Below are 16,108 nucleotides of genomic sequence, written 5' to 3' on the forward strand. Positions count from 1 at the left end.
AGTCCCTTCGACTTGAAGGCAGTCCATTTCATTTTTATTTTTGGCCCTTGCCAGACCACCGCTGAGCTCCATTCTGAGGTTGGGGAGGGTCCCATTCCCATCCCATCCCCACCCCTTTGGCTCTGCCTCGTGGCTTGTGGCTGACCTGGATCTTTCACTAAGATCCCCCCGGTGCTCCTCTCTGGGTGAAAATCCTATTCATAGGGTCGCCATCAGTCAGAATTGAAGCAGTCCATTTCCATTTTAAGTCCATTGCTTGTTGTCTTCGCTGTAAATCTCTGCTATCGACCCTTATTTGTAAACTCAAACAAAAGAGCATCAGAGTCCTTCTGGAAGCATTGAGACAAGAGATGGTCACCCAGATGTCACTCCTTCCACCCCCCTCACAATTACTAACCAAGTAGTTTTAATGGCCTGAGGCTCCCACCAGAAGCACCCAACATATTTGTTAATCTCTTTCCCCCTATTCACTTGGAAAGCAGAATAAGGGTGAATTTTTAGAAACTATTGCTAAAGAGATTTAGGACAGACTCTTCCGGGCTGGCACCCTTTTAAGAACTTTTAACACCCAGTCACTGTGAGGAAAACAGGATTTGTTGTTTTTGTTTTTATTTTAATTTTCAAGTCCAACTTGAGCATGAAGTCGAGGCCTTTCACTTTTCCAGCTAGGCATCTTTGGAACCCCTAAAGAGACCTCCCCCCTCGACACAGAACTTTCCTGCGGACTCCCCCCACCCCTTCCTCTTCCTCTTCCTTCCTTTATCACCTTCTGTTGCTGAAGAGGTGCCCTTGGCTTCACCATATGGAACCCCAGCCTCACAAAAGAAGCGCAGACACTAAAGCTCTCTTCTCTGGCAAGGCCAACCCTGCCCCTGCCCCTCTCTTATGCCTTCAAGCCTGATCAGGCCCTGCTTCCTAGGGAGAAGAGCTGCTCTCTTTTTAAAAGAACATCAGAACAGCCTGCTGGATCTGGGCCAGCACCTGTTCTCACAGTGTCCAAACAGATGCGCAGGACCTGAGCGCAAGAGCACACTCCTCTCCTGCCGTTTCCAGCAACTGGTGTTCAGAAGGATATTGCCTCTGACTGTGGAGGCAGACCATAGCCATTGTGGCTAGTAAATATTGTGTTTCCTCCATGTATTTGTCTAATCCTCTCTTAAAGCTGTCACTGCCTCTTGTGGGAGCAAATTCCAGTTTAACTCTGCGCTGCTACAAAGAGGACTTTCTTTTGTCTGTCCTGAATCTCCCAACATTCAACTTGGTTGGATGTCCACAAGTTCTAGCGTTATGAGAGAAGCAGAAAACATTTCTCTACCCACTTTCTCTATGCCACGCATAATTTTATAAACTTCTATCACATCACTTCTTCCTCGTTTTTTTCTCCAGTTACTGTTCTGATGGTCCCAGTGCGTTTCCACATCTCTCTTCTGAAAAAGGGAGCACATGATGCTAGTCAAACCCCACCCCTTTTCACTGTAAAATATGGTGGGAGCAGCTCAAGTGCATTTAAAAATTGTTGCTTCAAAGAGATTTTGCAACTAATTGGCAGATCACCGGTTGCCCTGCAGGTGTGGCCAATGGAAATGCGTTGCTGTAGACAACTACAGTAACACCTCAGTTAGCAAATCCTTCAGGAAAGATGCTCCTTTTTAACAAAGTCTTTTTTGGGTGTGTGTGTGGGCCTTGGGAGAGCACACACTCTGACACAGTCAGAATGTGGCTTCTTGTCTACTGGGCTGTGGCTGCTGCAGGCAGCTCTCTCACGCGTAGCTGGAATGGGGCTCCTTGCCAGGTGGCGCAGACACCTCTGCAGTAAGAAATGCTTTGGGTGCCCTGGAATCACTGTTTACTGCAGACCCATCTGCTCGAGTGCAGGGGAGGATGGCAGAGAGAGAGAGTGAAAGAGACCTCAAGCACAGGGTGGTGGCGGCAGCTGTCCCTTGCCTGCCTGTTTGAGTGTACAGAGAGAAGGACTGTGCTCAGAGCTTTAGACTGCTATAGCAAGATGCTCCATGATAAAAGAAAAAAGGCAAGGCAGGCATCCCTGGATGCATTTTGGAAGACGCCTTCAAGTGATCTGCAGGCAAGGCTTACCTGACCTGGTTGTTTCATTTCAGACATGCGCATTGTTCATTTTGAATAAAAGGTTTGCTGAAATATGTTGAACTACTCTTCTTTTTTGTGGTGTAGGAACCTATCTCTGTTGTTATGGGTTTGGGGCGTTGAGATAGATGATTGCTAAGAGTCCCTTTCCAGCCTCTGATTTGAAACCCTGCACCTGGAGGTGGGCTCTGCAGCAGGGAAACCTGCTCCAAGCTGGTCAGATGAGTCTCTTTTGTTAGTGTAATAGAGTGGCCAGGTGGGCTAATGGGTCTATCAAGTGCCCATTAACTAGCAAATGGGCCAGGGAGGTCCTATTGTCATTGAAACTCTTCAGGAGAGCCCTCCTCCTGGGACCAAAAGAGAGAGGCTTGTGTTTTTAGCTGAGTCTGAAGAAAGGCTGGGGACTTGAGACAGGCAAAGAGGCTGGCTCCCTGCACCATGGCTTCAGGATGCTTCCTATAAGCCTGATGGAAAAGAAAGATTTATTGGACTGCTGATGCTTTGAACCCCTCCATCTTAAGCTCAGGTTGGAATGTGTGTAAGTAATTAAACCATATTTCCTAAAGTCACCACAGCCTCCGCTGACCTTTTAAAGGAACCAAACCCTGGGTAAGCACAGGGAGCCCTGGAGATCTCTCACCATCAGAGACTGGGGTGGTGCGCAACACCTTTCTTTCCATGTTATTCCTACCTCTGGTACCAAAGTTTTGATTAAGGAAGTAATGTCCAGGAACACATGTACTTTGTTAACTGAGGCATCCCTGTAGTGTGCTCACAGCCTAAAAAGCCCCCAAAGATGCAACCCTTCCTCATTGGAAATAGTTTTCTTCAGCCCACACTCCAGCCATACCCCAAACTCTTCCATTTGCTTTCTTCTAATGCGGGCGCCTGCTCTACAGTGGTAGCCACAGGCCAGATCTGTGCAACAGTAGCAAAGGCCCAAGAGGGGAGGAAGCCCAGGCAGGCGAGAACTCCTTGGTGAGCGCTGGGCTGGGTGAGGAGGTCAGTCCCCAGGCCAGCCTGAGGTCAGCAGGGGAGGATGTGATCATCATCCGGGCCGTCAAAAAAGTCCCAGTGGAGGGGCTCCCTCCACCCCCACATCCCTGGTGAGGGCAGCAGGTCATGACGTGGCTTATATTCCTTTGCTGCCACAGCCATCTGTGGCTGTATGGGGATGGCAGCGCTTTGATTGTTCTCTTCTGTTCTGCGCTATGGTATGAGGTATATGTTTTGGTACTTAACAATGTTGTAAGTCCCTTGGAGACCTCTGGGTAGCAAGCAACGTATAAATCAACCCCCCTCCAGGGCAGGGGCTCACCTGAGGCACGTCTGGGGGCAGCTGCAGGTTGGTGGCAGCTTGGCTGCCCCTCAGAGACTCTCAGGAAAGCAGAAGAGCAAAGCGCTGGAGACGGGCCTGGAGGAGGACCTGCCTCAGCCTCTGTGGCACTTGGCAGTGCAGGAGCCCATCCCGACCTGCCATCCATCACTGCCCACTCAGCCACCCTCCTGGGCCTCTCCAGGGCCAGGCCTGGCAGCCCTCCAGTCTCCCAGCAGGAGGATGCTGTGAGAGGAGGCGGATGTCTCACAGGGCTGGGCAGGCTGGGCACCTGCTCTGTTTACAGGGCATGCCCAGATCCCCACAGAGCCCATCTTGCCTTCTCGCTGATGCTACCTTCATCGACTGCCCACTTTTCTGCCAACTCCCTTGCTCATCTGAGTGGCCTTTGTTCTACCTGATGCAGGCTCTGTTTCCAAAATGCATGGCCTGTCCACAAAAGAGAGGACAAGAGACAAAGAGGAGCAGAAGAGGGAGAGTGAAAAGCTCTCATTTCTTAGGATCTAGAGGTTGTATTTAACTAGAGCTAGTTAGGGAGCCAAGAGCTAGAGGGAGCCCCCAGCTGACGAAGCGTCAAGGCGAGTTAAGCAGCAGAGCAAGAAGAGGGCAAGTAGCACCCATTTATTTCATTATTTAGACTACTGTAACGCGCTCTACGTGGGCCTGCCTTTGAAGACTGTTCGGAAACTTAAACTGGTACAAAGAGCTGCAGCCAGAGTATTAACAGGGGATGGTTACAGGGACCATACAACTCCCTTGTTACAACAGCTCCACTGGCTGCCAGTTTGTTTCCAGTCACAATTGAAAGTGCTGGTTTTGACCTTTAAAGCCCTATACAGCCCAGGTCCAGGCTATCTGTCAGACCGTATCTCCCTATACGAGCCTGCCCGGGCCCTGAGATCTTCAGGAGAGGCCCTTTTCTCAGTCCCAACACCCTCACAAGTGCGATTGGTCGGGACGTGAGATAGGGCCTTCTCAGTGGCTGCTCCTAGGTTCTGGAACTCCCTTCCTAGGGAGGCATGAATGGCCCCCTCCTTGCCATTATTTCGTCGGCAAGTAAAGACTTTTTTATTCCAACAGGCTTTTGGGATAGAAGGTGTTTAGGATTGGGCTTTACAAGGCTTGTTTTATTGTTTTATATTATTATCTGTATTATTTTAAATTGTTTTTAGATTTTTAAGTGCCTTTTACGGTTTTAAGATTGTGCATAGTTTAATTGTATTTTAATTGTATGTTTTTCTATGTTTTTAACTACATGTAGTTTTATTTGTAAGCCGCCCTGAGTTCCAATTTGGAAAAACAGCGGGGTAAAAATAAAGTTTCAATTCAATTCAATTCAATTATTTAATTGAATTAAAACAGCTCAGAGGCATAAGTAATAAGGGCAGCCTAGGGTCACCCTGAGCTAGGAGCCAAATCCTGAAAGAACCTACATCTTAGGAGACAGATCCTAGGGGTAGGAAGCCTATAGAAAGCTAGTTTTCAACACCACCCCTTAACTAAGCACTACTCAGAGGAGCCCATTGACATTAATGAACCTAACATCATCATGTCTATTATTTTGGTGCCCACTGAAGCCCTTCCTCTTTTAACAAGCCTTTTAAGTAGAGACCTTAACCCAGTCTGCATCTGTGTTGGAACTGCTTATTAAAGATTTTTTAAATACATATTTTCAGTGTTATATTGGTTGTTTGCGGACCTGGGCTCCTTCTGGGAGGAAGCTCGGGATATAAATTTAGTAAATAATAATAGTTTTCAATGGATCTCCTCTGTGTAGGGCTTGCACTGAATGCCACCCATGGTTTTCTAACATTTTGGAATGTGGCGCAGACATGCTCTTTCCAGGCAGTCACGCTGAGATTACCCAGCCCTCCACCAGGAGCAACAGAAGAGTCCCTCCCACCAAGAAAGTTCCTGGCACACACACGGGGTATGTGGGTGGGTGGCTTCTCTCTTACACATTGGCAGCTCCCACCTCCTGCCATTGCTACCCCTCTTGCTTATGGACATTTTCATCATGGCTAGGTGACTGCCCTGTGAGCGCTGGGAACAGCTACCTGCCCACCAGCATCCACCTGGGCCTTGAAAGGCCAGCGTCAGAGCGGACCCCTGAGAGCCATTTTTGCAATGTCAGTATGGATTAGTGGAGGAAGAGTTGGACCAATATTCTGGTATAGAGTGTTATTTCGGTTTTGACCTGCATACTTGCTATTTCTCCCCCCCCACCCCCACCTTATGACATCCACTCTTTTTTGAATAACCTTCTGGATTCGATTTCTGGGCTGTCCCGGGTTCTGAAGGCACGCAAGGTCTGGCTGCCCTCTCACATGGTGGCTGAGACTGTTTGGGCTGTGCGACTGGTGGTTAAAGGCCAGGGAGGGCAGGAGGGGACACAGCCTGAAGGGGCCAAGCAGGAGCCTTGGAGTTCAGTTGGCTGCTTCTTTTCTCCCAGAGAGACCATTGTACGGTGATACGTGTGTGCGTGTGGGGGGGTGTCAGCTGAGAGAGAGGACTAGGACGGGTCCCCAAGGGCTACTCGGCTACCCTATAGGGTTGGGGCTGGAGCCGCCCTTGCGTTACAGGCCATGGTTACCCGGCTGGTGTGCAGAGGGAGAGTCCCCGACTCCTCCTGCCATGACTTTCTCAGGGCATTGCAGTGCACAGATGCAGGACGTGCCCACCCTCCGCAGCAGGCCAACTTCTCCTGGGAGTAAGAAGCGTGTCCTTTTCCTGGACCTCATCTGAGCAGCCCTTCCAGCTCTCTGCAACCCCCCCCCGGACCAGTGGCTGGTTCTTGCCCACGTGCTGGGAGGGAGGGGGGCGAGGACAGCAAGGCAGCCCACCCCGCGAGGTGCTCCTTTGGCACTCTGTGGCCAAGATGTGGTGGCAGCAGAGAGGGGCCTGGAGAGAGCAGCAAAGGCTGGGCGGGGGCTGAACATTAGCTCTTGCCTCAGAGCTTTGGGGGCTTAATTGAGCTGTGGCCAGCAGCCTTGCTTTCTTTGCTTTCTGATGCCAGTGCCTGCCAGGCCACTGGGCTCATGGTGAGTGAGAGAGCAGGAGCACTCGCTGGTAGCAGGCCCAGGGCAGGGTGACACAGGGTGACAGCTGGAGCACTCCTTGCCAGTCATTGCTTTTCCCCAGGGCTGTCTGTGTTGCCGTGCCCTGGGATGCCAGCCCTTTGTTTCCTCAAGGCAGAGGATGTGTTGGCCCAAGGACTCCTTCCCACCCCTCCCTCTCGGTACACACCTCCATACGATGATCGGGCTAGGCAGTTCCCACCCTCCCTCTCTGCCACAGAGCACCCAGCAGTGCTGGACTGAGCTGTCTTGGTGACAGGGAAAGGCTGCTCTCTCTGTGGGCTGTGGCTGGCCAAGAAGGCTGGGCTTTCACCTGCAAGAGGCTCCTGCCTCAACGGGAGTCGGGTGAGTGAGACTGGGGGGGGCTCTGCAGAAGAACAGCATGTGCATGCTAGTAGGAGAGTGTGGGCCTCTGTGCCCCCACTGCCTGGGGGCCTGGGATCAAAGTGAGACTCTGGGCTGCATTAGTAAGTCGTCATTATCAGAAGAAAACTCTGCAAAGGGTTTGGCATCAGGCATGGCTGAGTGACGAGCCAGCAGATGCCACAAGTCCTGCAGTGTCAGGGGTTGTGCCAGCGAGTCCTGGGCAAGCGTCACCCTGTTCCTGCAAAGTGGAGGGCATTGTCTAGGAGGCCCCTGGAAGAGGAGAGGCCACGAGGGCAGCAGCTCCTTCCTTGTCTGGGGAGAAGCCAGATGCTGCCAGCCAGTTGCCCTCAGCCCTCGGCTTCGGTTGCTGGTGATGGGGCCGGCTGCTGTGGCTACAGAAGGAGAAGTCCTGGGGAGGGTCCAGGTGGTGGGGGCCTGAAAAGCGATTGGAAGGGAACCTGTTTCCAGCCACAGACAAACATTGTGGACGCATCTGTAGGGTCCTTCCTAAAATTGCCAGGAATCAGCTCCTGACTGCGGAGCATCAGCAGCCTGTTAGGTGGTTTTTTTAAAATGTTGCAAATCTAAATGTTGTTTTTTTAAACCAGTTACAAAATATTTTTATTTACACAAGGAAGTACAAATAATGTAAAAGAGAAAGCAAAAAGAAAGAATACCAGCATCATTCTGAACACTGTAAATCCATATTTGCAGATGGAAATAACCCCATTATCTCCTACAATGATCCTCATTCCATCTTGACAGAAAAAAGTCCTGCCTATAGCTTTGTTCCTTTAATATAATAAGTTGATTTTGCCATTAATGCATTGTCCCACATTTTATTATACCATTTCTTAACAGATGGTACTGCTCCACGAGCTAGAGGGAGCCCCAGCTGACAAAGCGTCAAGGCCCCAGCTGACAAAGCATCAAGGCGAGTTAAGCAGCAGAGCGAAAAGAGAGTAAGTAGCTCCCATGTATTTCATTATTTAATTGAATTAAAACAGCTCAGAGCAATAAGTAATAAGGGCAGCCTAAGGTCATCCTGAGCTAGGAGCCAAATCCTGAAAGAACCTATATCTTAGGAGACAGATCCTAGGAGAAGGAAGCCTATAGAAAGCTAGTTTTCAACACCACCCTAGCAGGAAAGCTTCAGGGGACACTGTAAACAAGGCTAAATTCCAGTTGGAGAGAAGGGGAAAAAGGAAACTCCACCAATACATACAGGGAGAGAGTCAGCTCAGTCCTTGCTAAAAAGGGCAGCTTTAGCCTTCCTTAAACACAACCACAAGCTCTGTTTCCCTAGGTTAAAGAAAGGTCAGGCCCCTAGGTGGGAAAACGACAAACAAAAAAAGACTCACCTGGAAGTCACAGCCCCTTGCTTAGATTAAAACCAGCCAAAAGCTAGTCTAGTTTATCCAGGCTAGAGTGCAAGGCACCACTTAAAACTACAGGGGAACTTCCACTGATAAAAGTGGTTGTTGTCAGCAAATAAAATAAAAATAGAGTAAAAGCTAGTTAACCTTTCTTAGTACCACTAGTCAAAGTCCTTAAACAGCCCCGCCCCTTGCTAAGGAAGGAAGCCTGCCTTCCTGCCTTCAAAGGAAGGAAGCCTGCAATAATCCTAAGGAGTTAAGCCCCAGCTGACAAAGCCTCAAGGTGAGTTAAGCAGCAGAGCGAGTTTGGCAGCAGGGCGAGGAGGCCAGGGCCCCCCACTCTGCCCGTCTGTTCCCTGACCTCAACCAAACTGCAGTCCCCAACCCATTGACGTAATAAACCTTAAACAAAACTATGCAGGTAAGAAGCCAGCAGGGGTGTGGGGGCTTTCCAGTGTTTTGCACTGCCTGCAGCATGTACGACTATCTGCCTGTTGGACAGAAGTCGTGGGTGTGCTCTCGGTGCAATGAGCTCCTGGCTCTCTGGGAACGACTTCATTTCCTTGAGGCCAAGGTGGCTGACCTGGAAAAGCTGAGAGAGGCAGAGAGGTGTGTGGAGGAGGCCTTCAGGGACGTTATAGCTGTGTCCCACTCCAAGGATGATAGCTCTTCTGCTATCATGGAGAACGACGGTCTCAGGAAAGGATAGCATCCAGCTGAGGAAGAGGGAAACGATCCCTTAGAAGGGATCCATTCCTTGGGGGATGAGCAGCTATCCTCTCGTGCCGAGGATATATCTCCAGGGGGTGGAGGGATCCTTGTAGTGGGTGATTCGATCATTAGGAACATAGACAGTGGGGTGTGTGATGGCCGTGCAGACCGCAAGGTGTTTTGCCTGCCTGGTGCGAAGGTTGCGGATATTGTCTGTCGTTTAGATAGTTTGGTAGACAGTGCTGGGGAGGAGTCAGTGGTCGTGGTGCACATTGGCACCAACGACATGCGGAAATGCAGCCGTGAGGTCCTGGAAGCAAAATTTAGGTTGCTAGGTAGGATGCTGAAAGCCAGGACCTCCAAGGTGGCTTTCTCTGAAATGCTAACAGTTCCATACACAGGACCAGCCAGACAGGCACAGCTTTGCAGTCTCAATGCGTGGATGAGACGATGGTGTCGGGTGGAAGGGTTTGGATTTGTTAGGCACTGGGGAACATTTTGGGACAAGCCGGGCCTGTACAAAAGGGACGGGCTCCACTTGAACCAGAATGGAACCAGACTGCTGGCACTTAAAATTAAAAAGGTGGCAGAGCAGCTTTTAAACTGACTGAGGGGGGAAACCCGACAGGGGCTGAGGAAGGTCCGGTTCGGAATAAACCTCCCCCCTGGGATAAAGACCAAAGAAATGATGAAATTTTAAAAGGGGTAGGCCTAGAAGTAGGCACTGTGAGAGCAGGGGCACAGGATATAAATTCAGAAGGGCAAAATTACCACAGGCCAAACCACAAGTGCCAAAGACACTTGAAGAGAGACACTGCTTACAAGTGCCTGTACGCTAATGCTAGGAGCCTCCGAACCAGATGGGAGAATTGGAGTGCTTGGTCTTAGAGAAGAGCATTGATATAGTGAGCATAACGGAGACCTGGTGGAATGGAGAAAAACAGTGGGATACGGTTATCCCTGGATATAAACTATCTCAGTAACCTATTAGAATTCTTTGAGAGGGTCAATAAGCATATAGATGGAGGTGATCCAATGGACATAGTGTACTTAGACTTTCAAAAAGCGTTTGACAAGGTACCTCACCAAAGACTTCTGAGGAAGCTTAGCAGTCATGGAAGAAGAGGAGAGGTCCTCTTGTGGATAAGGAATTGGTTAAGAAGCAGAAAGCAGAGAGTAGGAATAAACAGACAGTTCTCCCAATGGAGGGCTGTAGAAAGTGGAGTCCCTCAAGGATCGGTATTGGGACCTGTACTTTTCAACTTGTTCATTAATGACCTAGAATTAGGAGTGAGCAGTGAAGTGGCCAAGTTTGCTGACGACACTAAATTGTTCAGGGTTGTTAAAACAAAAAGGGATTGCGAAGAGCTCCAAAAAGACCTCTCCAGACTGAGTGAATGGGCGGAAAAATGGCAAATGCAATTCAATATAAACAAGTGTAAAATTATGCATATTGGAGCAAAAAATCTTAATTTCACATATACGCTCATGGGGTCTGAATAGCAGTGACCGACCAGGAGAGAGACCTCGGGGTTGTAGTGGACAGCATGATGAAAATGTTGACCCAGTGTGCGGCAGCTGTGAAAAAGGCAAATTCCATGCTAGGGATAATTAGGAAAGGTACTGAAAATAAAACAGCAGATATCATCATGCCGTTGTATAAATCTATGGTGCGGCCGCATTTGGAATACTGTGTACAGTTCTGGTCGCCTCATCTCAAAAAGGATATTATAGAGTTGGAAAAGGTTCAGAAGAGGGCAACCAGAATGATCAAGGGGATGGAGCGACTCTCTTATGAGGAAAGGTTGCAGCATTTGGGGCTTTTTAGTTTAGAGAAAAGGCGGGTCAGAGGAGACATGATGGAAGTGTATAAAATTATGCATGGCATTGAGAAAGTGGATAGAGAAAAGTTCTTCTCCCTCTCTCATAATACTAGAACTCGTGGACATTCAAAGAAGCTGAATGTTGGCAGATTCAGGACAGACAAAAGGAAGTACTTCTTTACTCAGCGCATAGTTAAACTATGGAATTTGCTCCCACAAGATGCAGTAATGGCCACCAGCTTGGACGGCTTTAAAAGAAGATTAGACAAATTCATGGAGGACAGGGCTATCAATGGCTACTAGCTGTGATGGCTGTGCTCTGCCACCCTAGTCAGAGGCAGCATGTTTCTGAAAACCAGTTGCTGGAAGCCTCAGGAGGGGAGAGTGTTCTTGCACTCGGGTTCTGCTTGCGGGTTTCCCCCAGGCACCTGGTTGGCCACTGTGAGAACAGGATGCTGGACTAGATGGGCCACTGGCCTGATCCAGCATGCTCTTCTTATGTTCTTATGTACTGTAGCTGTTCTGCACTTTCCCGCATATGAAGTTCAGGCAGCTGTCAGTGAGTAAGAAATTAATTCCTCCTGTTCTCACTTTCCTGAGCCCAGTCTAGGTAGTTTAATAGTACCACTGGCATCATCAGAGCTAGGTCTGGATACCTGAAAGACTGGGCAGAATGTAGCCGGTGCCTGTCCCAATGCAGCTGCCTCTTTCTGGCATCTCTTGGGATTAATCTTGTGGTGTGTGGGGAGGCTCTCTGCATGGTTTGTCTTCTCATTAAGCTATTTTTTTTAGTACTGGATTCACAGAATCATAGAATACTAGAGTTGGCTGTCCAGCTGCCTCTTGAGGGCCTCCACTGTTGGGGAGCCCCCCCCCAAAGTAATTGGCTCCATTGTTGTGCCACTCAAATAGTTAGGAAGTTTTTCCTGATGTTCAGTGAAATCTGGCTTTCTGCCCATTATTCTGTGTCCTGCACTCTGGGATGATCGAGATGAGATCTTGGACCACCTCTGTGTGGCAACCATTCATGTACTTGAAGAGTGCTGTCATATCCCCCCTCAGTCTTCTCTTCTTCAGGCTAAACATGTCCCATTCTTTCAGTCTCTCCTCATAGGGTTTTATTTCTAGTGTCCTGATCGTCCTTGTTGCCCTCCTCTGAACCTGTTTTGTTTGCATCCTTCTTAAAGTGCGGTGTCCAGAACTGGACGCAGTACTCAAGATGAGGCCTAACCAGTGCCGAATAGAGGGGAACAAATACTTCATGAAATAGAATATACTTCTGTTAATGCAGCTTAAAATAGGATTGCCTTTTTTGCAGCCACATCACTCTGTTGGCTCATATTCAGCTTATGATCAAGAGAATCCCAAGATCCTTCTCACATGTAGTATTGCTGAGTCAAGTATCTCCCATTTTATAACTGTGCATTTGGTTTCTTTTTCCTAGATGTAGAACTTTGCACTCATCCCTGTTTAATTTCATTCTGTTGTTTTCAGCCCAGTGCTTCATCCTATCAAGATCACTCTGAATTTTGTTTCTGTCCTCCAAGGTGTTAGCTATCCCTCCCAATTTTGTATCATCTGCAAATTTGATAAGCCCCGTGAATTGGGGAAATGAAGGGCCAGAGTGGGATGAGGACACTTGGGCATGTGGTTGATTTGTAATTCCTGCAATTCCAGCAAGAATCTCTGCCCAGAACACACTAATCCACAGAGAACACCACATGTAGTAGAATGTCCCCATTTCGCCATAGCCCTGCCAGCATTGTGGAGAAACTTTTGTTTCTGTGTCCTAATAGGTTGGTCAGGGAGTGCACTACTATTGGTTTGCTATTTTGAGCACAGTTTCATGGAGTCTACCAGGAATGGTTCTCATTGGCTGGCTAGACCCTCCGGGATCCCTGCTCAGTCTACTCATGGCTCTGCAATTCTGTGTTAACAATTTTTTGTGTAACTGACACCATTCCTTTCAAGGTGACATCCGGATGTGCACACAAATATGCAAACAATGTCAGGGCCCAAAATTGTCCTGGCCAACTTGTTTGCAAAGACCAGAACTTGTTCCTGTGGTAACCAAGGAGAATCTGCTCATCCCTTAGCCTGCCTACAAGTGCCTCTCTAGTAAGCACTCAAAGAGATCTCGACTTCTGAATAACTGAATGAGATTCCAAAGGCCTAGGGCCCAGGAAGATAGTGGTTCAGCTCTCTGAAATGTGCTCTTTCTCCCCCTTCCCCGCTCCCTTCCTCCAGGCTCTGAGCTGCCATGCGGAAGTTAAACAGGTGGGAGATGCTTGTGGTTGTGGTATTACAGATCCTGGTTCTCACCTGCTTCCTGTCTCAACTTCATAGCAGCAGGAGCTGCCCCCAGGTGCAGACGCCACCCCAGGTACACATACTCATCCTCTCCTCATGGAGGTCAGGGTCTTCCTTTGTCGGGCAACTCTTCAGCCAGCACCCCGACGTCTTCTACTTGATGGAGCCAGCCTGGCACGTGTGGGCAGCCATGTACCAAAACAGTGCCAAGGCCTTGCACATGGCGGTGCGGGACCTCATCCGGTCAGTCTTCAAGTGTGACATGTCTGTCTTCGATGCTTACCTGCCTGAGCAGAAGAACAAGTCGGCGCTCTTCCAGTGGGAGGCCAGCCGGGCCTTGTGCTCCCCTCCAGCATGCAGCTCCTTCCAGCGCAGGGACATCATCTCCAAACATGCCTGCAAGACCCTCTGTGGGAAGTACCCCTTCGGCAAAGTGGAAGAGGCCTGCAAGACCTACAGCCACGTTGTCCTGAAGGAGGTCCGGATCTTTGACCTCAAGGTGCTCTATCCTCTCCTCACCGATCCCTCCCTGAACCTCAAAATCATCCACCTGGTCCGTGACCCCAGGGCTGTCTTCCGCTCTCGCAAGAATACAGCAGGTGATCTGGCCCGTGACACAAACATTGTGGTGAGGCATAAGAGCTCTGCAAAGGATATGGAACCCTATGCTGCAATGCGGGAAATTTGCAAAAGCCACATTGAGGTTTACACAGAAGGCAGCCAGGCCCTTCCTAGCATCCTCCAGGATCGTTACCTGTTAGTGCGTTATGAAGATATTGCCAGCAATCCCTTGGCCAAGGCTGCTCAGCTCTACAGCTTTGCAGGGCTGCCCTTCACCCACCACCTTCAGACCTGGGTGCATAACATCACCCATGGGCAAGGGCTTGGCAAGCAGGCCTTTGACGTTGACTCCAGAAACGCAGTGAATGTGTCGCAGGCTTGGAGGAAGGCCCTTCCCTATTTCCAAATAGCAAAGCTGCAGGAGGTCTGTAAGGATGCCTTGAAGCTACTGGGCTATCAGCTACTTAAGTCTCAGGAAGAGCAGGAGAACCTGGCCGTAGACCTCTCCTATGCCCAAGTGCCTCCTTTCAAACAGGGGAGTGAGTGGACTCTGGAAGCGTCATCTCCAATTTCAGGCAGATGAGATTCACACAAAGAACGTTGATTTGGATTCCTGCATTGAGCAGGGGGATGGACTTGATGGCCTTATAGGCCCCTTCCAACTCAACTATTCTATGATTCTATGATCTGGGCCCTATGACAGACCTCAGAAACTGCCCAACACTGAGCCACACCATTGGGCCATCCAGCCCACTATTCTCCACACTGACGGGCAGGGGCTGGGCCAGCTGGACTGGCACCGAGCCTGAATTACATCAGACAGGCAGAAAATGTGGCTGCAGCTCCTGATGAGGGAGATGGGGCAATCCAGGGCCTGTTTGTCCAGCTTCAGTTACAAGTTCTGTCACAGAATCTTGCCACATCCATTTCTGCAAGCCTGCAGTGTGTTGTACTAGAAATTTACTCCGTGGACACAGATCTGTATGCAGCAATGAAATCACCTCTTCATCATCTGTGACAAGCCCCTGGATCCAGCATATCCTTTCAGAATATGGCCTGTTTACTGTTTTGAGACACAGCCCCTCACCTGACTCAGGAGAGATATCCTTCCCGTTGATAATGATCTGCAGGAGGCAGCTGCATTCATTAGCAAGGGAGGAGTTCTGTGGCAGGAACGGTTGGAGGAAAGAGGCCTTCGCTTTCAGGCAGCAACAAATGGAGAAATGGGTTGCCATGCCAATGTGGCTGTAGCACTGAACCCTCTTTGGGAAGCTCCTCTGGTTCTGGACTGGCTTGAGAAAACAGTTCTCACATAAGAACCACAGTGGCTTGATCCTGGAAATGGGCTGTTGCTGGAGAACACCGAAGCTGCTTCCTTTGCTTTGGAGATGCTCACAGAGGCCCGCTCAGCAGGCCTTCAAAGTTGCAGCACTTTTGATGTGGGCATGTAAGGAGGTCTCTCTCTTATTGGGTCCAAATACCCATGTCTGGCCACGCAGACACCCTGATGAGAGTCATTACTTGGGGCATTTCAGAAATTAAGACCGACAGTCATGTAAACTAGTTGGAACAACAAAGGCTTCGGTGGCACTGTAAAGACAGACACTTTTATTACGGCATAGACTGTGTTAATTGGCTTAACAATGCCATGATGTCTGTAATCAACTAGTTATTTTTGTGTGTGTGAATGACCACTGTTAATAACATGATTACGACTATCTGAAGTTTTCTGCATTTCATTTTCTTGTGACTTCACTGTTGAAAATTTCCACCCCCACCCCGCATTTCCATGTGTATTTGTACCTATAACTCAGGATAATGCTTCACACATCCGGTGAGGTGAACTGTAGTCCATAAACATTATCCCATAAATTTGTAAGTCTTTAAGCTGCCAGAAGACTCTTTGTTCTTGTTCCTCCCAAGAGACTCATATGGCTAACCCTAACCCCTCTGGAAATAAGCTCACTGAGTATTTGATCAGTGTAGCTTAACTGACACACATCGTGCACTAACCTGAGTGCTGAGTAGGGTTGCCAGGTTCAGGGCCTGAGACTGATCCTGTATCTTTAGAAGATAAAGTCTGCCAAGTGCAGGTGTTCTTGCAACACAGTAATGGGAAAACCACAAGGTGGAATTCTCCCTTCCCCCTGCACAACTTTTAAAGATAGGGACCTCTTGGTTGCTAGGCCCGGCCTCCAAGAGGTCTTCTGTATCTTTAAAAGTTGTGCAGTTTTTTTTTTTTGCCTATTAGTGAATTTATTTCATGTAAAATAGCATAACCCCTTTAGGCTGCTCAGCTCCACATCCATTCAGTGTAGGAGCTCTCGGTGATGTGTTAAAGGGCAGCTTATGCATGGATGATCCAAGTTTAAGAGGATGTGAAAATGAATCCACTTTGGCAATGACAAATGAAGATCATATCAGCTGTATAAATCTAATTAATCT

General features: G+C 49.0%; 1 protein-coding gene across 1 annotated transcript; it reads left to right on the forward strand.

The window, feature by feature from the left end:
* The first annotated feature begins 8,278 nt into the window (after nt 1–8,278).
* Nucleotides 8,279–15,387, forward strand: CHST4 (carbohydrate sulfotransferase 4). The gene is made up of 2 exons (XM_061593965.1): nt 8,279–8,541; nt 13,040–15,387. Exon 2 carries the CDS (start codon nt 13,053–13,055, stop codon nt 14,244–14,246), a length of 1,194 nt encoding a protein of 397 aa, XP_061449949.1. The 5' UTR covers nt 8,279–8,541; nt 13,040–13,052; the 3' UTR covers nt 14,247–15,387.
* Nucleotides 15,388–16,108: the final 721 nt, after the last annotated feature.

The sequence above is a fragment of the Rhineura floridana genome, chromosome 13, assembly GCF_030035675.1.
Source record: "Rhineura floridana isolate rRhiFlo1 chromosome 13, rRhiFlo1.hap2, whole genome shotgun sequence".
In the NCBI taxonomy this organism is placed as follows: domain Eukaryota; kingdom Metazoa; phylum Chordata; class Lepidosauria; order Squamata; family Rhineuridae; genus Rhineura; species Rhineura floridana.

Excerpts from the sequence above, each read along its gene's own strand:
- CHST4 (XM_061593965.1), top strand. The coding sequence starts at position 13,053 with ATGCGGAAGTTAAACAGGTGGGAGATGCTTGTGGTTGTGGTATTACAG.